At 36.4% G+C, this 25670-nt stretch overlaps 4 protein-coding genes and 2 pseudogenes across 7 annotated transcripts; 4 read left to right on the top strand and 2 right to left on the bottom strand.

The window, feature by feature from the left end:
• Nucleotides 1-1814: 1814 nt before the first annotated feature.
• LOC123228051 (pentatricopeptide repeat-containing protein At4g38150-like) lies at nt 1815-3039 on the bottom strand. The gene has a single exon (XM_044653249.1). The coding sequence runs from the start codon at nt 3022-3024 to the stop codon at nt 1921-1923; it is 1104 nt and encodes a 367-aa protein (XP_044509184.1). The 5' UTR covers nt 3025-3039; the 3' UTR covers nt 1815-1920.
• A 522-nt stretch (nt 3040-3561) lies between these two features.
• Nucleotides 3562-5204, top strand: LOC123228052 (annotated as a pseudogene).
• Nucleotides 5205-7026: 1822 nt separating this feature from the next.
• Nucleotides 7027-10453, bottom strand: LOC123227351 (probable L-type lectin-domain containing receptor kinase S.5). The gene is made up of 3 exons (XM_044652121.1): nt 8713-10453; nt 7355-8173; nt 7027-7177 (listed from the first exon to the last, which is right to left on the bottom strand). Exons 1-3 carry the CDS (start codon nt 9953-9955, stop codon nt 7173-7175), a joined length of 2067 nt encoding a protein of 688 aa, XP_044508056.1. The 5' UTR covers nt 9956-10453; the 3' UTR covers nt 7027-7172.
• A 954-nt stretch (nt 10454-11407) lies between these two features.
• LOC123228006 (protein FAR1-RELATED SEQUENCE 5-like) lies at nt 11408-15041 on the top strand. 3 transcript variants are annotated; one of them, XM_044653187.1, is made up of 3 exons: nt 11413-11738; nt 11841-13978; nt 14655-15041. In XM_044653187.1, exons 2-3 carry the CDS (start codon nt 11852-11854, stop codon nt 14826-14828), a joined length of 2301 nt encoding a protein of 766 aa, XP_044509122.1. In that variant the 5' UTR covers nt 11413-11738; nt 11841-11851; the 3' UTR covers nt 14829-15041. The 3 variants fall into 3 exon arrangements, with proteins under 3 accessions (XP_044509123.1, XP_044509121.1, XP_044509122.1); XM_044653188.1 differs by lacking the exon at nt 14655-15041 and adding an exon at nt 14090-14359 and having other exon boundaries at nt 11408-13978; XM_044653186.1 differs by having other exon boundaries at nt 11412-13978.
• Nucleotides 15042-15154: 113 nt separating this feature from the next.
• On the top strand, nt 15155-17786 carry LOC123228007 (annotated as a pseudogene).
• A 1888-nt stretch (nt 17787-19674) lies between these two features.
• On the top strand, nt 19675-25557 carry LOC123226932 (AT-rich interactive domain-containing protein 5-like). Of its 2 annotated transcripts, XM_044651513.1 has the most exons (13): nt 19675-19857; nt 20095-20894; nt 20985-21024; nt 21259-21311; nt 21573-21618; nt 21742-21834; nt 22962-23084; nt 23201-23252; nt 23371-23446; nt 23545-23611; nt 23710-23760; nt 24557-24649; nt 25062-25557. In XM_044651513.1, exons 2-13 carry the CDS (start codon nt 20113-20115, stop codon nt 25164-25166), a joined length of 1581 nt encoding a protein of 526 aa, XP_044507448.1. In that variant the 5' UTR covers nt 19675-19857; nt 20095-20112; the 3' UTR covers nt 25167-25557. The 2 variants fall into 2 exon arrangements, with proteins under 2 accessions (XP_044507448.1, XP_044507449.1); XM_044651514.1 differs by lacking the exon at nt 23710-23760.
• Nucleotides 25558-25670: the final 113 nt, after the last annotated feature.

Genomic DNA, 25670 nt, shown 5'->3' with positions numbered 1-25670 from the left:
AAAATATTATAAACGTCTTTAAATTTTTAATATTTCTCATATACATTATTACTATATTATTATTTTTTTAAAAAAATATATATTGATAAATCTACTATGTGGTATCAACTCTTCATGAAATCCCCGCTTAGAAAACTGTGTTTTAATGTCAGAAAGGCAAGGATTCAATGTTGTTGATCGTCTCTGTCTCAAATTTTAGTTGGATAAAAAGATTCTTTCTGCAAATTTTGGCTGGGAAAATCTAGTGTTGCACGTCAGTATCTTCAACAACTATGCTAGTCAACTCAACACGAACATCGATTATGCAGTAATCCCCACCAGAAACACATTTGGAACTTAAAGCATCTGATAGAAGATGAAACTAGTAGGAATTCTCAATTTAACAAGGATTAAATTAGATTGATGGCAAAAACTCATCAAGAAGTAATAAGAAAATCTTATCCAGTCTCTGGACCTTGAAAATAATGGGAAAAGTAATAGTTTTTGCACAAGCTGGGTGGTGCACTTTCGATTCTATCTTTTCCTCTTCTTTTTCATTACACTTAATTTGTCTCACTGAAGCCTTAACATTCTGCCACAAGATAAACTGAGCTTGATTACATCTACTCTTCCCTATTTCTAAAGGGTCTACTCTGTTAATGCATCTGCACCCCACTAAGAAGTGTTTTAGCAAATACATCAGTTTTTACATGATGAACCAAAAATATATTTTTCAGCTTCTAAAAAATAAAATATAAAATATAAATCATGCACACAACCACAATTCATAAAGATTCCTCATCAACTAATTTTCTGAATACACAATGTCAACAAATTGTGAGGTCTTTGTCTTACAAACCAACCACTGCAGGCTTCTCAATATTGAGCAGGTAAGTGTATTTCCACGGATCATTAGGCTTTCAAATAGTCTTAGTCTTTTCTGATAATTATTAACTTATAAATGAGAAGTTGGATCCAGAACCAACTGGCCATAACTGGCTACCTAAGATGGACGTGATTTAATCATCAATAGTTCCCAGACAGGAAATCAATAAAACATCAAGCTACCACTATCCTCAACTAGTACTATAACTATGTTCCTTAAAAACAAGATGTCAAAACTCAAACATACTAGGACTATCTCCCAGTAGCATTCCCAGGTACTTTGGACACCAACAGCCCAGTTAGCATCCATCTCAGGCTGCTAACCGAAGCATTCTTCTCTTGAATGCTTATACTTGCACCATAATGTTTTAAGTAAGTTCAGTTTGGGGCCAGATAAATCACAATATAACTCTACAACTATAACCCAACAAAAAAAGTTTGATTTGTGTACTTAAAAAAAAAAAAAGAGATTGTATAATTGGTAAATTTACCTGTCCAGCCTCTTGGGCCTTATCTACCAAATGGCTTAGAACAGCAGAAAGCAAAGATAAAGGGAGATAACACCCACAACCCTTAGAACAGCAGAAAGCAAAGATAAAGCCAAAAATCTGCATATACGTTTAAAATTTCAGAACATAAGAGACAACCCATAACCCATTTCCTCCATCTTTAACCAAAACCTTTGACTTTGGATACATCATGAAAACTCCAATGTCCAATACACAATTACCTTCAGATGCAATTCACAAGTGAAATTACTGAACAATTTACTAAACAACACCAGGCAGAAAGAGCAAAACACTATACAAGAAATTTGGCCTTGCTGCAAATCCTGGGTAGCTGTATCTCAGTCATAGGACCACCAAGGACAAATGGTATCAACATTAATATACTGACTGTGATATTATTTAAACAAGATAATGAAGCAAAAGAATCATGGTAAACACAAGTTAAAAAGAGAACTTCCATTGTAGAAATTAAATATTACTTTCACATCTTCTTCATATGATAAAACAATAAAGCTACATAATCAATGGAAGGTCATTATTAAATAACTTACGAAAAAGGAAAAAAATTAAAATGGTTTCTCTGAGGATTTCTTCCAAAGATTACTTCCCAAACTGATGATGGAAAAGGAGCTTTTCTGTCCAAGTATTCTCTAACAGCTTTATCATTAACAAGAAATCCCTTCTGTTTCAATGTTGCAATAGCACTCTGAGCTTCTTCAACACCTTTCTCCCGACACAACCCATCAACTAATCCAACAAAAGTAGTAACGTTCGGAGAATGACCAGCTTCTAACATTTCAATACAATAGTCAATAGCATCTTCTAATTCATTAGCATTACATAAACCTTGAATTAACACACCATAACTGAAGGCATTAGGAGCGATGCCATTGGTTTGCATTTTCCTAAAAATCCTCTTAGCATCATCTGATTTATGAGCCTTGCAAAAGCCATCAACAACGGCAGTGTAGATAACAACTTCAGGAATGGTACCTTTTTCGCGCATCAAACCAAACAGTTTCAGAGCTTCCTGAACAAGACCGTCTTTGCAGAGTCCATCGAGCATAGCCACTGCATTTGGAATGAGACCCGTTTCCTTCATTTTCTTGAAGATCTCGTCCGCATCTTGGGGAGGCTCGATCTTGTGTTGTGTAGCTGCTGGTGCATCATTTTGTGAGGGCTTTTCTGCCTTTTTCTCAACAGAAAATTTGAATTTTTCCAGGAAACTCTCGTTTGATGGAACATCATCAGCAACCTTGGATTGCTTTGGGCGAACTCGGTTAGTACCATTGAAGTGAGTTTGTGAAGAAAGTTGAGGCTGATTATTATGATGATTAAATGGCCTTTCTCCTCTCAAAGGCCTATTGGGTATTGGCTCTGGAGGGTTCTGATACTTGTTGCTGTATCTACCACCATCATCTCCGTCATTATTAACATTGAAATCTCTCATGGAAGAAAAACGGCGTAGCATCTCTGTTGAAGTAGACTCAAAGATCTCCAACTTGCCTAAAAATTTAACAAATATCCGACCTTTAGATGATGGCGTCATCATCTTCTGCTTTGTTTTCAATCCAACAATGAAATCAAGGATTTTGTGTCGGGGAGATGAGGCTAGGGTTTTAGCAGCAAATGGGAAGGGTACAAAAGTCATTTCGCATAGATTCCACAAGGGCAAATGAGGTAAGATGGTAGAACAGAGTGAAGTACATATTTGCATCAGATAAGGCTTCTAGTTTTTGGCTTTCGTTTTACTTGCACTTTCGCTGCTCAGTTTAGACTTCGCAAAAGAATGAGAGGCAGCTGTTGAGTTCAAGATTCAATTCCCAACTAGAAACCCTTTGAGTACTTCAGGTAATGCATCTTTCCTTTTTTTTCTAGATGTTTGTTTATCATGATTATGTGTCTGTGCTTTTTAATTTTTGAATATGGCTTTTTTTTTTCCATCCTTGCATTTGATTTTCTGCTGCAAAATTTGTTCTTTTGTCATAATTTTATTCTAGTTGCTTTGGTAGTGTCTTCATTGCGAATTGAGCATTAACCAGTACCTTTTTTTTTTCCTCTGATGATTTATGGAGCAGTACTGTTTTTTTGCATTAACTGAGTTGGTGTTTTATTTCTCTACTGCTGAAATATTTGCCCCAAATAGTATGCGCATTTATCAACTTATAAATTTATGTCTTAACAGGAAAATGAAAACAACAGGGAACTTGTGGGTGTAGTTTGACCTTGATATGTTCCACATCTTCTCTCAGGAGGTATGGAGACCAGCACTAGGCAAAATGGCAGCAGATCATGTGGTTCTTCAGGGATATGGATTTTGATGATAAAACCATCAATGATATGTTCAACAGGTGCAAGTGTCTGAGGGGTGTTGAAAGAGAAAGAGCCTCTGAGAATTGGGAGTACTTGAAAAGTATCGGTATTCAAGAGAGAAAGCTCCCTCACGTTGTTTCTAAGTGCCCCAAGTCCTTACTCTGGCTCTCAATGAGAAGCTTGTAGTCATGGTTGAGTGTCTCAATAGCTAGGAAGAAAACCCTTGCTTCTGCCATAACCAAATTCCTCATATACTATCTCATAGTGTGGAAGAGAAGCTCTGTCCACTTTTGGCTTTGTTTCAGGCCCTGGGAGTCCCTGAAAAGCAACTTGGAAGGATCATGCTGCTCAATTCGAGGTTCATAGCTAAGCATTGAATCTAAGCTCAAACAAACTGTGGACTTTCTAGCTAGTCTTGGCCTTGACAAAGATGGAATGATCAGTAAGTCCTTGTAAAACATCCATTTATGATGGGTTATTACGTTGATAATAGGCTTCACTCGACTTCAGCGTTTGTGAAATCAGTAGGACTGAAGGAGCTAGATCTTCAATTTGTAGCAGTGAAATTCAGTGAAGTTTTATTTAGAGGTGTGAACAAGATTTTGAGTCCCAATTTTAATTACTTAAAGAGATGTGGGTTAGAAGATAGACAGATAGCGGCTTTGGTGACTGCCTATCCCCCTATTCTTATAAAGAGCATCAAGAATTTTTTAGGGCCTAGGATCAAGTTTTTGGTAGAGGTTACGGGAAGGCGAATTGATGAAGTTTCTGACTGTCCTGACTTCTTTTGGCATGGCGTGAAGAACAGTCTTGAGCAGCGACACAAGCTTTTGAAACAAAAGAATGTGGATTGTAGCTTGAGTAAAATGCTGAACTGTAATGCAAAGAGGTTCCAAATAAAGTTTGGTATAATTGCTTAAGGTATTAAAGTCAGATCCTTCATTCATTTTTTGGCAACCTCTTGCTTAATTCCACCAACTTTTCATTAGATATTTTTCCCTTGTTTTCTCGAAGGTTTTGATAGAACCCCAGTCATCATCAGAGCTTATAACAGGAAGGGCAAAACAGGAAATGCATCTCCAACAGCCCAAAAACAGTTGGCAGATCCAAATATGGCATCTCTAAATAAATCTCCAGCAGATCAAACACAATTGGCAAAGGAGGATAAAGATCATACAAAGATGGCAACACAGCTAGTCAACCACAAGGACATGGAAACAAATCAAAATCAGAGCAATCAAAGGAATAATGAAGTTGATTTACAGGAAGGCCACATAACATTAAAAGAGGAGGAAAGTTTCAGGGGAAGGCATCCAGAAAATTAGTAAACCTTTAGGTTGGGTTGAGGCTGGGTAGCCTAGGGACTCTGGAAGCTGTTCACTACAGTTCCTGAGTATTTGCTTTGTTTCTTCATTGTTTTGGGTGTTCTGTTTATTTCTTATTTGGCCAATAAAACAGTGTACTCTGCACTATTTCTCATTTAATGAAAAATGGATCTATTCACTGTTACAACTTGAACATTACAGTCTCTTTACAATTATCAAAATACACTTCTTTTACAAACAATAATAATATCTCCAGGCATCCAACTGCTGAAGAGCAACCAGGGAACAACAGCTCCTGCAGCAATAAAGCATCATAATCAGGTACGCATCAGGTTTCAACTTGTATATTTTTCTCTGTTGAATGTTGATAAATGAAATATAAAGTCTTTTTACTCAGGCACTCATAGCAATCTACTTATTCATCAGTAATGTTCTCCGCTAAATGCTCATATCTGTTATAACTTAAACTTTAGGTTCTGATAGGCCATTCATTACAAGGGTTTACTCTCGCAGGGAAAAAATAAGGAGGAAAAGTGAGAAATCAGGAGCTGGATTGAAGAAGAATGAGGACGCAGAAGCTGAATTGCAAAAGAATGAGAAAGCTGAAGCCGATTTTTTAAGTGCAAGCAGGAAAGGTTTCCAGTGGTGGTTTCAATAAAAGCAAATTCTAGCACATTTAAGAAATATAATGATTTTTAGGTTTCCAGTGGTGGTTTTAGTTCTAATATTACCGATGGATACAACACTGTTCATTCTGCTGATTTTTTTATCTTTTTTAGCATCTAAGAATCTTAGGACGGACTTGGTTAGTGCTATAATATTATCAATTTTTATAGAAGAATTTATCATCTTTGATAAGAGTTTGCAATTCTTTATTAGTGTCCACTGGTTCTCAATATCCACAGTTTTGAATACAATATCTCAGCTTCCTAAATGAAGATCTTTAATTGCACATGGCCAAAACTGGGTGTCTAGGTGCTTGCTATAACAGTAAGATGCATTGTGTACTTCGCTACCATTTACTCAACTAAGCTGTCTTTCTATAGCTCCACTTCACTGAACGTTTCACTCAATGGAAATATTTTGTTTGAAGAAGGTAAATGTTTGTAGCTTCCTTGTGACCATTTCTTAGTTGTAAAGAATCTTCTCTGGCATATTATCAAGTTCTGAATAATTTTGCACTGCCCATATGATACATATAGAACACATACAAATATGAAGTTCTGCCTGCTCAATGACTTGATTTCACAGAGAAATTCTATGTGGATTATGTACAAAGAGGGCAGGACTCCTTGATTGCCTATTCTTATCAAGACTTTCATGATATTGTTCTTGTTACCAAAGCTCAAAAACTTAATTTTTAAGGTCTTTTAAATCTGGTGAAGCATTCTTGCATAAGTTGTCACATCTCTCGGAGATTAGTGTTCTCCCCAATATCTTAAGAGATGTTTGAAAGTTTGTTTAATTTGAACAGAATGAATGATTGTTATTTTTTATGTCAACTTTTACAGGTGATCATTTTTAAAATAGCTTACCAAAAAGATTTTGTTCCTCAGTTTTTTATTACTCTAAATGATAAATTGTCTAATAAACTTGTAAACCTTAAGCTCGATATTATGCCATAAATTTTGGAAATTAAAGAGTATTGGTTATTTTGATATGAGGATCTACCCATGATCATGATTATTCCTCTAAAAGGGGTAAAAATAGAACAAATGACTTTTGTCTGCAAGAGTGCTTTTCAGTTTTCACCTCAACATTCTTGACAGAAACCTTTAAAACAACCTAGTTCCAGATGCATTCTAGCTTTCTATATATCAGTGTCATTTCAAGTAATGTGGAACTCAGAAAACTCTGTATTATACCTCTGAAATTTGGTTAGTGAAATCAACCATAAGATAGCAATCTGGATTTCGTCTGTGACATAGAAATTTACTACTAGTTCTTAATTTCATCCATAATTTTTGTTTCCCTGCTCTGGGATCATACCCAATGGCATACTGTCTGAAAGAGGATGAAATACTAAGTGTTCAAAAATAGATACATTATCTAAATTCCTGGAATTCCTCAACAAATAACGAAAGAATTTGCTTCTACTTACATATACTACAAGCACAGTTCTATGTAAAGAATGCTACATAGCTGGAGAAGCTTGAAAAAATCAAACTGGGAGACGACTGTCTGAAAGAGGATGAAAAACTAAGTGTTCAAAAATAGATACATTATCTAAATTCCTGGAATTCCTCAACAAATAACGAAAGAATTTGCTTCTACTTACATATACTGCAAGCACAGTTCTATGTAAAGAATGCTACATAGCTGGAGAAGCTTGAAAAAATCAAACTGGGAGACGAGGTGTAACCTCCTGTGATTTGGATACATCGTTCAACGTATTAGAATATCTAGAAGACAATGAGATGCCCGTAAGTATACTACTAATTCTGGCAGATGGATCCGTTGAAGGCCAAGTGAAGAAGGGTTTGAATGGAGGTACATCGGGGACTGGTAAAGTTCCAGAAATGATCTGCAATATATCCTCCGTTTTAGGTCTTTCACTGGCTATGGGATGTGAGCATGCCAATCCCAGAAGTAAAGCCCTCCTGGCTTCATCTTCTACAAAATCATTGTTGAGCTGTTTATCCACAGCATCGAGAATGCGCCCTTCCCGGTGCAACATCCAGACCCAATCAACTAAGGTATAAGAAAGTTCTTGGTCAGGGATCATGGCCCCCGGAGTTCTGCCGCACACCACCTCAAGCACTACCGCTCCAAAGCCATACACATCAGATTCCGTGGTAGCCTTTCCTGTATGGAAACATTCTGGAGCTACATAACCCTTTGTACCTGGAACTCCGCCTAATCCCACATCTGCATAGGAGTTTCTTTCATTATCTATGGCTCGAGCAAGACCAAAATCACCCAATCGAGCATTGTACTCTACATCAAGCAAGATGTTGCTTGCCTTAAGGTCACGGTGCACAACCTTTTGGTCACACTCATTGTGCAGGTAATATAATGCTGAGGCAACCCCTGCTAGTATCTTGTATCTACGATTCCAATTCAGCGTCGCCTGCTCAGAAGTACCATATAAGTACCTGTCCACACTTCCATTTGGCATGTAATCATATACTAATAGAAGCTTCCCCTTCTCATGGCACCATCCTGGGTAAAAGTCAAGTTGTAGAAATGGTTAACACAGCATACATGAACTTACTAACTTAGCTTTACCCAATGTTTGTATTGTAAGTTTTATGTGGTAAAGAATAAAAATACAGAAACAAACAAGGTTGATCTTCTTTGAAAAGTTCCTATCAATTTCTTATTCCCCCCTTTATTATTCATGAGACTTATCTTGTCTTGTTGGGTGGGTGGATGAGCTAAATTTGACTTGAACTGCAAAGTTGACTCATAGCATGTTTGGAATAGCTTCATTATTCTAACTTTTGAACTTGACGCTTGCCTGCCTGCAGGATAAGATCAAGCACTTCGAAGGTTCTTCAAAAATATGTTGGTCAGTGTTTTTATTTAAATTGCTTCTATGTTGGGTATTTGTTATTTCTTGACAATAAATTGACAGAAATGAAATCACAAATTATTGTACTTGACAAATCATTCATTTTTAATTCTATATATGTATAAATGAATATATAAACAGATAGAATCAAGACAGAAACTCAAAAGAAACTGATGAGGAAAATTACCTACTAAGCGGACAAGATGTTTATGGCGAAGACGGTGGATGATGGCGAGTTCTGCTAGAAAATCACCCTTGCTTTTGATGTTATCTCTGGAAAATTTCTTTACTGCAACTTCAATATGACTTTTATCATGATCCTTCTCATGAACGATGCCTTTGTAAACAATTCCAAATCCACCTTCTCCAAGCCTCATACTCTCATGGAAATTGCTAGTTGCCTTCTTCAATTCCTTGTACTTGAATTCCCTTGGCATCCCAGGTAACCATTTCAACCTTCCAAGCTCATGTGACTCTTCAACTTTCGTTTTTCTTCTCTTCTTCATATAAACCCCTATGCATATCAAGAGTATTATCACCACAGGAACACCAACTCCGGCAGTAATTATCAGCCATTTCAAATCTTCCTTCTTGGGAGCCTCATCTATGTCAAGAGACCATGCTCGGACACAGTTCAACTGAATATATGGATCGCCTGTTGAAGCAGAAAAACCGAAGTAAGACTCAGCTTTCAAATAATCCTTCAGGTTTATGGTCTCCTTGAGAAGCGGTTCGGAGGGTTTCGTCGGATAGAAGTCTTGTCCTTGTATTACCACCATGTACACTTGCATCAATTTGGAGTCTCCATCATATTCAACCCAGACTTTGTAGCTGGTTGCATTTGCTGGTGAGAGTGTGATGTTATGGTCATCCAGAGAAACATACCTAGTCGAATTGACAGAGTTGATATTAAGGCCGATATGATTGCCATCCGGGTCGAATTCTTGCTCTCTAGTGTCAAATTCAACAGCTACAAAATAGTTTTCTCTGCTGCCATCTGTGGTACCATTCGTGAGGCCAAGCCACTGGCCATAACTTGATACGGGCAAGCTGTAATTGGGGGCAATGAGAAAAGCAAGGCCATGACCAGGCTCCCACTCTGGGTCCCGAAAGAGATTAATGACAAAAGTTGAGTTGAAGGACGCCAACTTCTCACCTCCATCATCACCATTGTGGACCCTGAAAGGTCGATGATACATGATGCGACCCGCATTGTTTAAGAATTTATCAGTGTCCTCATCGTTGGTGGAATCATATGTTAACTGCAGAGCTTCGCCATGGATATTCGTCCGATCCCCTTCAAGCTTGAAGTACTTTGAATCTCTGTCTCGAGTAAAGTTGGGAAATTCGATTGGTTGGGCTGGGCTGCAAATGAAGAGTAGTGAAAGCAGCAGCGAGATGAAAATTGTATTTAACATGCACGCGCCCATAAATATATATATATAGTTGTTATGTGGGCAAAGAGTTGACAGGAAGAAGATGAGAAAAGCAGAGAAAGAGATACCTTTAATGCCTGTGTTTCTCTCTTTATCACATATATATTTGGGAGCCAGCCAGTGATAGTTTTGAATTTCTCCCCAGGAAATTGTGCTTCAGCTTCTTCAATGGAATGCTATGGCTTCTTCCCATTGACTTTTCTACCCTTTCCAATTTCCACATCAATCCATCATTTGTTATGAAAGTATTCTGGTTATACTTCATGGATAGAAAAGGACAAGTTCTATGCAAGAGTAGTTGAATTTTTGATAATGGAAATGTTGAAGAAATTTGAGAGTGAGGTCAACATTAGCACACCCAGAAGAAAATTAATGGGGTTCATCCTTCAGAATTGGAATTTGACTGGCATTTTATTTACCATTCATTCAACAATGAAGTTTCTGATGAAGGTACATACACAGCCTACCCTCCATTGACCGTGCCAAAGCTTATGCTTTTAAGTTAAACATAGAATAAGAAGTTTGGTCTTTGATTACTGTTACAAAACAAAGAAACCAGTTGTGCAGACGAGTAAGTTGACAAATAATAGGGCAAATTGATGACTTTTCCTGACCTTTGATCCTTCATATGCGCCGAGAGAGGGATGACAATTGCGGTGTTTGAAAAATGGAGAATTATGGCGTTGCCTTTTCATCAATGTAAATTGAATCGTATATTATATACGTGAAACGATGATATTCTAAACTAACCAAACTATATATTACAAGCATTATCAAAAATAAAATTATTGTTATTAACCCAATCGATAGAAAAAACACGAGAGATAGAGAAAGGTATAATAATAAATAACAAAATTATAATCAACTATATTATAAATATATTGTAATAATTGAATATCAAATAGTATAAGAGATATTAAAAATTATTGATAATTATGTATATATTCTATAGGATCTATCATTATCGAGTTTAGGTGAAGAGTAAAGGTCCGAATAATGATTGTTAGTGTTGTAACAACTTTTTCTCTTTTTGTTTTTTTCAATAATTATTTTTTCTATTAGTATTCTTTATTATTTGAGTAAAATGAAACTTGAATTTGAGTTTGCCTTTTCGAATTTAAGTTTAGCTTTCAGAGTCACATAGATACGAATCTACGTCTACATGAAAATTTAAACAACTGAGTTTTACATTAAAAGAGATAACAAAATAAATTAAAAGTTCTAATAAAATCTATAGTTACAATTATTTATCTTTAATTACGAATTAATCACATTAAGTGATAATCCAATGACACGTGTACCGTGGAGAATTTAATTATTCATATACCACTTTGAAAACAACCGAGCTGCCAATTTGATTAAATAGATTAACAATAAACGGACCAGATCATCTCAAAACAAGATCACACGGTAACAACGCTAGGTAGGGCCAAAGAACAGTAGCCAAGTAAAGCTTGCTTACACATGAACCCTACCTCTCCTCCCACGCTTCCCTCCGTCTCAGTCACTGGTCTCTCTTCTCCAACTAATTTTTTCCCTCCTCCAAACCAATTCTCACTCTCGTAAAAAACCCCAAATTTAACTCTTATTCTCTTCCCCTTCTTAATCTTCACTTGAAACCCCAGACTCCCAGTGAAAAAAGTCTTCTTTTTTGTGTGTGTCAGTGACGAAACTTTTCTACTTCGCCAATCAATTGCCGGGCTGACGTTCTTTAAACTGAGGATCGAGCAGAGAGAGTGATTGAGGCGTAAAGAATGGAGCTTTAGATTATAAAATGGTCAGTTGTTTGGTTTGTTTTTCGTTTTTGTACTAGATTGTATTGTGGAGATATATTTCTGTTAGATTGACATGGATAGTGAGGTTCTGGAATTTGATATAGGTTTAGGAGGAATGGGTAGCGGGCGAGAGGGAGACGAGGGTGTTGATGAAGAGGACATGGATGATAATAGTTCTTTTCCTATTAATATTGTTAATACTGGGAGTGGTGAAATTTACCTTCCTGAGGGTGACCTTTTGGATCTCGAACCTTATGAAGGCATGGAATTTGAGTCCGAAGAGGCTGCCAAGGCCTTTTACAATTCTTATGCTCGTCGTGTCGGGTTCAGTACTCGTGTCAGCTCCTCTCGCCGTTCCAGGCGTGATGGAGCTATTATCCAAAGGCAATTCGTTTGTGCTAAAGAAGGGTTTAGGAATTTGAATGAGAAGCGCACAAAGGATAGGGAGATTAAAAGACCTCGGACTATTACTAGAGTTGGGTGCAAAGCATCTTTGTCTGTTAAAGTGCAGGATTCCGGGAAATGGGTTGTGTCTGGTTTTGTTAAAGAACACAATCATGAGCTAGTTCCACCAGACCAAGTTCATTGCCTTCGTTCTCACAGGCAAATCTCTGGTCCTGCTAAGACCCTGATTGATACCTTACAAGCAGCTGGAATGGGCCCTCGAAGGATTATGTCGGCCTTAATAAAAGAATATGGTGGAATTAGCAAAGTTGGATTTACAGAGGTGGATTGTAGAAATTACATGAGAAATAATCGCCAGAGGAGCTTAGAAGGAGACATTCAGCTTCTCTTGGATTATTTGAGGCAAATGCATGCAGAGAACCCCAATTTCTTTTATGCTGTGCAGGGTGATGATGACCACTCTGTGAGCAATGTCTTCTGGGCTGATCCAAAGGCTAGGACTAATTACACCTACTTTGGTGATACTGTTACCTTTGATACGACCTACAGGTCTAACAGGTATCGCTTACCCTTCGCACCTTTCACTGGAGTAAACCATCATGGACAACCTGTACTGTTTGGTTGTGCATTCTTAATCAATGAATCTGAAGCATCTTTTACTTGGTTGTTCAATACATGGCTTACAGCAATGTCTGGTTGTCCTCCTGTGTCAATCACAACTGATCATGATGCCGTGATACAATCAGCTATCACTCAGGTTTTCCCAGAGACACGCCATCGATTTTGCAAATGGCATATCTTTAAACAATGTCAGGAGAAGTTGTCCCATGTTTTTCTCAAGTGTCCAAATTTTGAAGCAGAGTTTCACAAATGTGTAAACTTGACTGAGTCCATTGAAGAATTTGAGTCTTACTGGTTGTCTTTGGTTGATAGATATGTACTCAGGGATCATGAGTGGCTTCAAACAATTTATACTGCTCGCAGGCAGTGGGTTCCAGTATATCTGCGGGACACCTTTTTTGCAGAAATGTCCATAACTCAGCGGAGTGATAGTATGAATTCATACTTTGATGGGTATATTAATGCTTCAACCAATCTTAGTCAATTTTTTAAGTTGTATGAGAAAGCACTAGAATCTCGAAATGAGAAAGAAGTCAAAGCAGACTATGATACAATGAACACTTCCCCAGTTTTGAAGACTCCATCTCCAATGGAGAGACAGGCATCTGAGTTTTACACAAGAAAATTGTTTATGAGATTTCAAGAGGAGCTGGTCGGGACACTTACATTCATGGCATCAAAAGTTGAGGATGATGAAGAGATCATCACATATCAAGTGGCAAAGTTTGGGGAAGATCATAAAGCTTACTATGTCAAATTTAATGTTTTAGAGATGAAAGCCTCTTGTAGTTGCCAGATGTTTGAGTTTTCAGGTCTTCTCTGTCGACATATACTGGCTGTCTTTCGGGTGACTAATGTCCTTACTCTTCCGTCTCATTATATCTTGAAACGATGGACAAGAAATGCTAAGAGCAGTGTTATATTAGAAGAATGTGCCAATGATGTATATAACAATTATTTAGAATCTCAAACAGTTAGATATAATACTCTACGTCATAAGGTATTCAAATTTGTCGATGAAGGGGCACAATCTTCGGATACTTACAATGTGGCGATGATTGCTTTGCAAGAAGCTACAAAAAGAGTTGCAGTGGCATCAAGGAATGATGGGAAAACTACCTTGGTGAATGGGCGTATGAGGACCAAAAGTGAGGCATATCGACCAATTAGTATTAGTGTAAATCATCAAGTAGTTTGCAGCCAACCTTTGTCTGAGGTGAGACTCGTTTTGCAGCTGTATTATGCGTTTCTTATATATTTAATTACTTTTTTTTTGACAATTTGAATATTTTTAATGAGGGTACTTTTCTTTGATAAATTTTTGTAGTTTGATGATTTTGTGCCAAGCACCTATAAAATGCCGAAACTAATGTTGCACTTATAAAGAACTTACGGTCTTGCATCTGATGTGCAATATATTTTCATGGGCATGTCATAATGTTCTGCTGATTGATTGGCTGGGACATGGTTTGGGCTCTGTTTGTTCAGGTCCAGTGCTATGATAGAGCTGTCTTTTAGGTTTGTTTTGAACCATTTAAGTTTCAGTCCTATAAGGTATGTATTATAAGAATTCTAATAAATGATTGATTATATATAATCATTTCTTTTCAATAGCGCATAAAACTGTAGCAGTAGACTGTAGTATGGGATTTTTATCATATTCATGGTGGTCTTTTATCCCCTCAAACTTGAATGCCGGAGTTTGTCAAGTCTCATATTTTTATGGACATAGCATCTAAATCATTACTGCTCTTGTATTGCTATATATGCCATGTATTTTTTGCTGGCTATAATTCCCTCATATTTCTGTCAACAAGATTGACTCTTGCAATGCTAGATGGTATGTGTATTATTCGCTGTGGACTATTGTAATTTTGAATTCATTTTTGCAGGATGATATGGACAAAAAAATTCAAGAACTTACCAAAGAGCTTGAATTTGCAAGTAAAAAATGTGAAGTTTATCGGGCTAACCTGCTTTCAGTATTAAAAGATATCGAGGACCATAAGCTACAGTTGTCAATAAAAGTGCAAAACATAAAGATTAGTCTGAAAGACAGCCTGTAAAGATGCAGTACAATATTAATTTGTACTTCTTTTTTCTTAATTGCCTTTTGTCTCCAGTTTGTACTTCTAATTACCCTTGGCAGGGCCCTGTTATATTTACCTGCTGATAGTGTAGAGATAGGTTAGCCTTCCACTTTGTGTTACCTTGTACAGTGTACTTAACATCTTTAGATGCATACTTTACCAATCTGAAGTCATAGTTCCTTCTTTTAACTGCTTTATATGTAAAATCAATTGGGGGTGTTTGTGGGTAAACTTGAAAAATTATTGTTCTGTAGAATGCCAAAAAAAAAAAAAAGTTGGTTAAGGTTGAAATGCAGATCAAGATGGCAGTCTTTTCTCTTTCAATATCAATTAAAGATAAAAGGGGTATGCCTATCAATCAATGTATTTACCTTTCAATGTAGCACAAGGGATGTTCATCAAATTCGGGAATTGGCCATTTGTAATTCATAAGAATTTGTCTTTCCTCTTCGTAGTTTAGAATATTGGGTTTCCATTTGTAGTTCACGAGAACTCAAAGCTTTTGAAAAACTACTGTCAAAGTTTCATATCCAAATGTCTTGAAAATGGTAGTTTGATAAGATAACCACTAACCCAGTAAAACATATCACTCTACAATCGGTAAACTTAGTGGAAATCGATAGTATTTTGAACTTCAAAGCTGTGGATGTGGAATAATGTAGGTAAAAGCAACTCATTTTTTGGGGCTTTGGTAAGAGTTAAATGTCATGTGAGTTTATTGCAACAGCAACTGGAAAAAGAGAAATTCAAGTACTAAATCGTTTGCGGAGAAAGAGACCAATAACAGCAATCAGATTCCTAGAAAAATCGTATCTGTCTGTTTAGGTTAGTTTCTCATTTTATTATTTACTTTCAGAAGCAATTGCCTTTTTCGTTTTATCCTTTTGTGCTAAATTAACAGACTTCGCACATAATGTTCTGATTCCCTTTATGAAATTCTCTCGGGAATTCCTCAATTCCTGAGTTTGTATTAATACTAACCAATATGTACTTAACTCGGCTTCACCCAGTTTATACTGATAAACTGTGTTCCGCATGTTCAAGTTAACATTTTTTCAGTTCTTGGAAATTATGTACCCTGTAAATGTTTTAGGTTTATGTATTGGCAATTGGGAAATTTCTGGTTTATTGTTTATTTATTTGTTCCATGTTGGGACAGTTGATTTTTGGATTCCATGAGTGGCAGCAGACAGAGGACCCTTGGTGGTGGGGGTCAGCATGTATTGGACTACTTGAAAGGGATGCACGCGGAGGATCTTTCTTTCTATTATGCAGTTCAGGCTCAGGGTGGTAATGATCACAGCAGTGGAAACATATTTTGGGCGGATGCAACAGCTAGAATGAACTATTCTTACTTTGGAGATACTGTCACATTCGACACAATATACAGTTTGAATTGGTGTAGGGTTCCATTTGCCTCTTTCACAGCTTCTGTTGTTTGGGTGTGCCTTAATTCTTAATGAATCCGAGTCTTCATTCATTTGGCTGTTTCAAACCTGGCTTCATGCCATGTCTGGGTGCCACCCTGTGTCTATCACGACTGATCCAGATGGGTTGATTCAGGCGGCTGTTGGGCAGGTTCTTCCTGAAACCCGTCTTTGTTTTTGTAAATGGGGCATATTTAGAGAAACACGAGAAACTGGCTTAAATTTATCTATCACATCCTATGTTTGAAACTGAATTTTACAAGTGTATTAATGAGACTGAGACAACTGATGAATTTGAGTTATCCTGGCAGTTACTGCTGTAAAGATACTATGTTATAAATGATGAATGGTTGAAATCAATGTATAATGCTCGGCAACAGTGGGTTCCGGTTTATATGCGAGACACCTTTTTTGGGGAGATGTCTGTCACTGACAGAAATGGAGGGAACTTGTTCTTTGATGGCTTTGTCAATGCTTCAACTACCATACAGATGTTGATAAAACAGTACAAGAAAGCTATAGCGAGCCGGCACGAGAAGGAATTAATGGCAGATTACGACACTACCAACAGTACACAAGTGCTGAAGACACCATCTCCTATGGAAAAACAGCCAGCAACCCTCTATACAAGGAGAGCATTCATGAAATTTCAAGAGGAATTAGTTGAGACCCTCGCTAATCCTGCTACTAAAATTGATTACTCGGGAGCCATCATAACGTATTGTGTGTGGCCAAATTTGGTGAAGACCACAAGGCTCCATTGTCAGTTTCAACTCTTTTGAGATGAAAGCTAGCTGTAGCTGCCAGATGTTTGAATATTCAGGAATAATTTGTGGGCACACTTTGGCAGTTTTTAGAGCAAAAAATGTTCTTACATTGTCTTCTCAATCAATATATATTAAAACGATTGACAATAAATGCCAAGACTGGTATTGTAACAGATGAAACTTCATCTGAATAGGCAAGTAATGTTAAAGAGTCTTTGACAGTTTGATATAACAATCTACACCAGGAAGCGATCAAATATGTTGAAGAAGGGGCAAAATCAATTCACATTTATAATGTGGCAATGGATGCTTTGCAAGAGGCTACAAGTGAGGTTGCCGCTGCCAAAGAATCAAGGTTCAGGAGCCACACATGCCAACACTTTGACTAATGGAGATAGCCAAGAGTTGCATGCAGCTGAAGGAACTCCAACTCCAGCATTTCAATCAACGGCTACTTTCTCTTACCCTGCAACTGATAGAGTTCAAGGTTCTTCATAATTTTTAAGAAAAAATGCTTGCACATACTGCTGATTCATTTAATTATTTCAAGCCAAAGCAAGATGTGTGCAATTTTTAGAGTTTTTAAATCTGGTGAATGGTCTCTGAAATCGAAGTGTATAACATAATAGATCTCCTATATTTTCTGACTATCATTTGGTTCGTTTATACCTATTATATCTTCATTGCTTATACCTTCTTCTCTTTAGGGCTTGAGGCTCCTGTCTGCAGGGAGTATCAGTCAATGATTTACACAAGCAAATTGTGATAGGTTTTTGTCCCCTTAAGGTTTTTATTTTTTTCATATACCTTGGTTATTGTCTCTAAACCCAAACTTCAGTGCCATTATTCATTAGTTCCGTCTTTGGAGTCTACAATTTTCACCATTAACGCCTTAACAAAGCTTAATATGTATACTTGTGCAAGCTAATTATTCCCTGAATCAGTGTGTCCTCCAAACTAAAATAACAGCTTAAAAGAGAAATGAATTTTCCTCTGTCAAAAAATTAAAAATTACAGAAATGTGTTTGTAAAACTCAGCCTATCTGCTTAGATTTCTTTAAGTGGAAGCAAGAGGTATAGGATGATTTCTCCCTTTTGATAACTTGTTCCAGGCTCAGCTTCAGGTTCTAAATACGTCAATAAACAGACAATAAGGAGAAGATTAATTTTGTAACATTTGAGGATGTGTCAAACATAGTTAATAAAACCTTCATAATCAGAGAATTTTTGGGTTTCTTAGTATTTTGTTTTCAACCTCCTTAATGGTGTCTGTAAGTTGCTTTCTTGTATTGTTCATGGTGGTTTAACTGTACTTCAACTTGTGAGAGCTGAATTTTGTTCATTTTGGGGACAACGCTGTGCCTCCGAGTTTTGTTCTTCTTCTTTATGCGAGTGTCATAAATTTTTGCAGAGTGACGAATTATGCCGAATAACATCTGACAATGATAGATTTTACTTGTCTATGACATTACTTGGAGTTCAATAATGCTCATATGCCTCAAATTCAATTCCCACTTATGTTTCTCTCCTTTCTCCTGTCCAGGATGACAAGGAAAGGAAAATTCATGAAATCATGGCGGAGTATGCGGAAGTATACAGAACAAATCCGCTCGCCATTTTAAGAGACATGGAAGAACAAAAATTAAAGCTGTCAGTGAAGGTTCAAAATGCCAGGCTTAGTTTGAAAGAGTTACAGCACCAGCAGGGCAAGCCACAAGTCTTGCTTACCATTCTGTATCATTGGTGATGGAACAAAATTGGTTCACATTGTAGTTAAGAATCTTTGACAAAGACTTGGGGATAATCTTGTACAAAGTATCCTTGAATTCATCTTGAAGAATAGGGCTGACCTCTTAACACAAACAGGAAAATTTTCTAGTGTTGCATCTCCAAGAAACAGAACATCAATTACTGCATTTTATTCAGTAAACTGTGTCCTTAAGGATTATGAAGAACAGAGAAATGCAACACAAAAAAGTTGCTCATTCAGTAGAAATTTCAATTTTCAATCTAGGAGATAATCAATAGGAAGTATATAAATATGATAAAAATGGTGAGTGTTATTCTGATAATCTTATATACCGTACTAAATATTTAAATTTCTGTGTTCCCAAAAATGTATTTTATTAAATAATGATAAAAACTCTATTTGTTATACCAATTTAAAAAATAAAAAAAATATTATAAATACTTTTAAAATTTTAAAATATTTTTGTCATATTATCGATTTTTTAAAAAGTTTTACGAGAAAGTTTATTAAAATTTGATAATGGAAACAATATTTTCAAAATTAAATATAAGGAAAAAAATAATTAGATTTGACTAATAATCGGATTATTTAAAATGAATAGATTAATTTATAATATAAAAATAATATTTAAAATATTTTTATATAATTAATTATTAAATATATAAACGAAATTATTTTAAATTTAATTTATTATGTATACATTTAAAATTGATAATATATATTTTTTAAATTGATTTTCTTTTAACAAATCCGATTTTTAGTTGGTCTAATTATTCAAATAATTAATTTAAAAAAAAAAATTGCTCGAATAATTGATTCTATTCTATTTTTTAACCATGAGTGGAACTATAGTTGGGTGACACACGTGGGAAAGATGAAAAGGACAAATAGAGGCTTGACAATTCAGCTGTGTATGCTCTGTGACTTCTATCGTCTCTGCCAAGTGCTAACAGACACTGCCACTCCTCTTGTTTCTGCAACTCTTCAAGCAAAACAAAACAGCAAAAAGTGATAGGGTTAACTTAACTTAAACGGCTGCCCTCTGTTTCAGCTCAACCCAAGTATGTTTCTTCTTCATCATTTCTCCCATTGTTATACGTAACTAACCATGTGCCATTTTTTTCTGTATATAAATTATGTATATTAGTGTTTTCTCTTTTGCTTTTCGTTTCAAAAGAGGTCAGTGTACACGTGTAGCTGGGGCTTGTCTTCTGCTTTTATTGTTACAGAGACCCTTTTCGCTTTTAGGGCTTTTCTTTCTTTTTGGAGGAGTTTTTAACGTTAGTTTGAATGTGCAGGACTTTTTGTTTTTTAAGATGACTGATAGTGAGATGGTTGGCGTGAAAGAAGAAAAGGGAAGAGAGGATATGGATGAGGAGGTGAATATGAACCATGAAGACCATCAACTTGAAGCCAAAGACCCACCTTCTTCTGAACGAGAAAATGGAGACTCTACTAAGAATGTTGAGGATGGTGATGTTAATAATGTTGGACCCACTGAGGATAACCCTGGTTCTGTTGGTGACCAAACCCATGCAGATGCCCTACCTTGCGACAATGTGGATGGATTACACGGAAAATATGTTCTTGCCAAAACGGAGTCTGTGGGTAACAATGACAAGGTTGATGAATCAGTTGTTGATAATAAAGATTTTGTTGAACCTGCTGCTGCTGCTAAGGCAGAGAATGATGCTGCAGCTGTTGATGAAACTACTAATAAACTTTCTTATAGCAAAGATGATGGAGGTCGTGAGCCTTCCTTAAATCGGCTAAATTGTGTTGCATCTGATGAAAGGTCTTCGGAGATGAAAGCTGAAAATGATGAAAAAGACCTGGAATTGAATGGAGTGGTTGAAATGGAGTTGTCTTCTAAAGTTAAAGTTAACGAGTCAAATCCTCATGTGGATGTTGGGTGTGAAGTTGGTATGAAAAGCTTGAACCTTTCCTTTCTTTATGAACCTCCTGTTGCCGAGGGTGATGAATCAGGAACAGAGGAGGACCAAGCAGCATTTGTGAAGGAGGTAGAAAGTTTTTATAAAGACAGAAGCCTAGAGTTTAAGCACCCGAAGTTCTACAAAGAGGACCTGAACTTGCTCAAGTATGTTTTTGCTCATTATAGTCTTTTAAATTTGAGTATGGTTTCTACTAGAGAGCTTTGTAATTATTGGAGTCTGGTCCTTTGGTTTAGGTTATGGAGAGCTGTGGTCAAACTTGGTGGCTATGAAGAGGTTTGTTTGGTTTCTGTCGAATTTTTTTTCTTGTTCAAGTGAGAAACTTGATTTCAGTGTGTCTCTAGTTAAGTTATAGGACCTACTGGTTGCTTATATTGTGTTTAGTTTCTTATGGTTTCTGATTCTGCTGAATTATCCAGCATTAATTCACTCAGTCTTTATATTCCTTTTTGGTGATCGAAAGTATTACGAGAGGTAGTAAAGCTTTTCTATGTTTGCGGGCATTCACAGGTCACTTCATGCAAGTTGTGGAGGCAAGTGGGAGAATCATTTAATCCCCCAAAGTAAGGATGACTATGTCTATAAAAAAGAGACGATCACACTGTTTTTCTGTGATCTTTTTCTTTGGTTGAGATTCCACAGATTACAACATCACGCTTACTTCCCGTGGATAATGTTTAGTAAACCATTATTTGTTTTGTAACTCACCCTTGATTACTTTTTTGCTTGCTCTTGTTGATAGTGATAATCATTAATTACTTTGCTTTTTTATTTTATTATGTTGGTAAATAAATGGTTGATATATATGGTTTGCATTTGGATAGGACATGCACCACTGTCTCCTGGACATTTCGAATTTTTTACGAGAAGGTTACACTCTTTAGCTTTGTTGATTTTACTTTTTTTTTCCCTGCAATATTATTTTTAGGAAAACAGAAAGGTCTCCTGCTTCTTTGCATCTCTTAAATATTTACTAATCATCAGTTTTTGCAGGCTCTACTCGAATATGAGAAGCACAGATTGCAAGATGGTGAGCATTCTTACCGTGGTGTTTCCCTTACTGAGCCCTGTAGGATTGAAAGTCAGGTAATTTGAAATGTGTTCAACCATGTCCTTGATTTGTCTAGAACGAAATGTTTTATCTTAATGCTATAAATTGTTGTGCATATCATGATACACCATGTGTACTTTATTTTCTTGTTTGATAGCATCATGTTCTCTTGTCTCCTAGAAAGGAATGATATTGTGAGAATTTGTCTACTGTTTTGTTGGGTATTACATTTTGATGAAATGTTCTTGGTCATACTCTGTTGGACAGAAACCATAAGAAGGATTTCTAGGAGTGGAAGTTTGGTGGTGAAAATAGAAGTTCACATTCTTAGTAAGGCAAAGGCACGAAGTATTTTGTTATTGACGATATTTTGGAAGTAGGAGTTATTGCCCCATGTAAATTAGGCTATTTTGATCATTTTTTGTTCCTTTATGAATTAGAACTCCTTTTGTAGGTTTAAATCTCCAATACACATAATAATTTACATGGTGCTTAGGAATGCTCTTGTTAGAATATCAATGCACTGATGGATTGTGGAGGGCAGTGGGAATTGTGGTTTGTGAGGAGATATGACAAAAAATTGGATGGTTGGCAAAACTTATAGTTGGTTTTTGATCAGATGAATCATTCATGTTGATTTGGCGGTGTTGTAAAGTCTCAGTGCTGTGGTTGATATTGTTATAAGCATCTCTTATGTAGGTTGGTGTGGAGCATATTGGCTATGTTTTTAGTTGCTATCTTTCTAAGTGGTAGCTTTGGGAAAGATTTTGCTGTTTTATTTTGTTGATTCTTATAAGCTGTTTCTTTGGACTGGTTGTGGATATTGAGAGTAGCTTGCTTGATGAACTTATGGGTCGTAAGAGTAAGATAATTATGGGAATAATAATCCATGTTTGGTGTATACTGGGGTTTGGAGATGAGTGAGTTTTGATTTTATGACACCTTTCTCATCATTGCTTCTGTTTTTCTCAGTCTTCAATATGTTCCTGAAAGAATTGAACTTTGGTTTTCAAACGTACTGTATTTAAAATAACCCAGAAAAGGGTGCTTTTATAGGTTATTACACATGGTGGTGCAAAAGTGTGCACAGAATGATGCTCATATTAATCAATTTACCATAAAGTAATGCAACTTATATGTGATCTTATGAATATCGCTGCAGGCTGTTAGCTGTCAGGCTTTAGGATCAGGCAGGGCTCTGAGGGATGCCGCAGCTCGTGCTATGCAAGGTTGGCATTCTAAGCGCCTACTTGGTAGTGGTGAGGTTTGTCAACCAATCATCAAGGTCTGTGGAGACATATGAATTATTAGTTAAATCTATTCTTTTTCTTTTTCATTTTATTTTAAATAACCTCTTCCTCTTCCATATTGCTCTGTTAACTTTTATTTTTCCTTAACTAGGAAAAGAACTCAAGTTCAACACCAAAGAGTGATAGAGAGATTAAAAATATAGGTAATAAATTCAACTGTCGGCATCTTGAGCAACCTTATTTATCAACATAGTCCATTTTTGAAGTATAATTTTCTTCTATTGTTTTGTTAGTCTCTAAGACTTGGTTTTATTGACTCAGGTATGCTGAAGCGTAAAAGGCTGTCTAGTGTTGAGCATACTGTTCAGGCTTCTGCTATGAAAGGAGCAAATTTACAGTTAAGATCAGTGATTGCCTTTCAGTCTAGCTCTTGACTTCTGTAATAAATAAAATTTTATTCTGACTGTAGAGAGTTCATTGACTTTCTTGTGGCAGATCAGATACAATGGTAATTGATATTGGACCTCCTGCTGATTGGGTGAAGATTAATGTGCAAAGAACTGTAAGTTTAGTGTTGCTTTTATGAAAGTGTAATATTTTTCCAGTGAATACTATTTTGATGGATGTCTAACTATCATAGAAAAAATTGGTTGTCTGCAGAGTGATTGCTTTGAAGTATATGCTTTAGTTCCAGGGCTTCTAAGGGAGGAGGTAAAACTTTTAAAGGGATGTATAGGTTTGGTTGTAATTTGTTTGTTTTTCTTTGGTTGACTGAAAATAGAAATTGATGTGATACCAAGGATAAGATATTTACAATAATACTGAAACAAGAGTTCCAATGTATGGATTGACGTGTATTTTACAACACAAGGAAAGCCCTAGGTCAAGTCACTGCCACCTCCCAATTATGATGAACTGAAAAAGGACAAAGTAGTGGACGATCTACTCTGTTTTGAAAATGAGCTGAGTTGACCAAATTTGAAAACTATTTTTGGTTATAGTTGTCTTCTCATAGGCTGGTCTCAATCTCAAGTCATGGAGTTTGAGCTTAAGGTTAACCAGTTTGTATAACATTGGTCAACAACCTAGATGTCAAGGTTGGGTGGACTGACATCTTGTTGGCTTGGTTTAACCCTTTAACTTATATTTTTGGTTTAACCCTAGATCTCAAATGCATATTTTAGTGTTCATGCACCCTCAATTTCAAGGGATTTAACAAAATTTGTGATGTTCAAATCTGCCTATGCATCACCTACCTTCTATATTATATTTAACTGGTGTCCTAACTACTAAAAGTTTTAGGTTTGGCAGTGGTAATTAGTTTCAAAATAGATGCTCATGCTTGAAAATTGCTTGGTTATCGGAAAATTCATGCATTCTGAGTAAAATCTATAATCAAACAAGGAGAGACCTTCCGGTAAACCTGTGGAATCCTCACTTTAACAAATGTTTGCTCAATTTTTGCTTCTGATGAGAATTATTTTTACTCTGTTCTTTTTTGAACCAGGTGCATGTTCAGTCTGATCCAGCAGGACGCTTGGTTATATCTGGTCAGCCAGAGCAACTGGATAATCCATGGGGTGTGACACCCTTTAAAAAGGTTAGTCAATGGTCAATAAGATAAAATTCTCTAGCAAAGTTGCATGTGACTTGCTAGGTGTGAAGTCATTTTGGCTCTGCAGCATGTTTAGGTCACTTGAAAGTAATGTGGATTTCTTCTCTCTTTATCCCAAAATAGCAAAAGTACTTTGTTTCTATCTAATCCTCTCCAAAGTGTGATAAGCCAATTCAAGAAAGATGAAGTCCTTGGGTTGATGTGATTTTTTCTCATTAGTTTCAAACTTTTTGAACAGTCCTGGACACTGCTTTGTGGCAAGGAGAAAAGGGCCAAGAAGGGGGGGGTGGGGGCGGCGGGGGGGAATGAAACTTTATGGAATTCTCTTACTTATAGTTTCTTTTAAATTGGAAATTGTACTACGATATCTCATAATTATTTTTTTCCTTTTAAATAGGTTGTTAGCTTACCGTCCAGAATTGATCCACATCAAACATCTGCAGTGGTGACTCTGCATGGCCAGTTGTTTGTGCGTGTTCCATTTGAGCAGTCAGATCTGTAGATTGTGGAAATTGTTGCCCTTTCCCCCACATTCAGGGATTTTTCCTTCAGCTTGCCCTCAAGAAGATGAAAAAAGACTAACATCATATTGTCAAGTTGGATTTTGCGATGTAAGAATACTTAACTAGTCCACAATGGCAGTTGAAGGTCAAGCTAATTTTATGCCTCTAGTTATGTTTATAGTTTAGTATCATAGTTAAATAGGTTTGGAAGATTATGGTTTCCTTTTTCTGTTGAGAGAGTTAAATATGTATAACAATGTATCTTTTACCTTTTGGGAGTTAGCCAATGTCTATTTTACTGCATATTTTTTCTTTCTATTGCATTTACGCTTCTGTATGCCAGAATTTAGAACACACTCGTCTCTAATTATACAAATTCCTTCTTTCTAATTGTTTGCTAAATTTATTTTCCTGTATATATACTCCATTGACTTCTTGCGGTCAATTTAATTTTTCATGAGTTTTGCAACTATGAGCAGAGAACTGAAACCGATAAGATAGGG

Source organism: Mangifera indica, chromosome 10 (assembly GCF_011075055.1).
Source record: "Mangifera indica cultivar Alphonso chromosome 10, CATAS_Mindica_2.1, whole genome shotgun sequence".
Lineage (NCBI taxonomy): Eukaryota > Viridiplantae > Streptophyta > Magnoliopsida > Sapindales > Anacardiaceae > Mangifera > Mangifera indica.
Note: the sequence above shows the minus strand (reverse complement) of the source record. Positions and strands in the feature narration are given on the sequence as shown.

Coding starts and splice junctions, on each gene's coding strand:
- LOC123228051 (XM_044653249.1), bottom strand. CDS start 3,024: ATGACTTTTGTACCCTTCCCATTTGCTGCTAAAACCCTAGCCTCATCT.
- LOC123227351 (XM_044652121.1), bottom strand. CDS start 9,955: ATGGGCGCGTGCATGTTAAATACAATTTTCATCTCGCTGCTGCTTTCA. Junction 8,174..8,712: donor ACATCTTGTCCGCTTAGTAG/GTAATTTTCCTC, acceptor ACTTTTACCCAG/GATGGTGCCATGAGAAGGGG.
- LOC123228006 (XM_044653186.1), top strand. CDS start 11,810: ATGGATAGTGAGGTTCTGGAATTTGATATAGGTTTAGGAGGAATGGGT. Junction 13,979..14,654: donor GCAGCCAACCTTTGTCTGAG/GTGAGACTCGTT, acceptor TCATTTTTGCAG/GATGATATGGACAAAAAAAT.
- LOC123226932 (XM_044651513.1), top strand. CDS start 20,113: ATGACTGATAGTGAGATGGTTGGCGTGAAAGAAGAAAAGGGAAGAGAG. Junction 23,761..24,556: donor CAGGGCTTCTAAGGGAGGAG/GTAAAACTTTTA, acceptor TTTTTGAACCAG/GTGCATGTTCAGTCTGATCC. Junction 24,650..25,061: donor GTGTGACACCCTTTAAAAAG/GTTAGTCAATGG, acceptor CCTTTTAAATAG/GTTGTTAGCTTACCGTCCAG.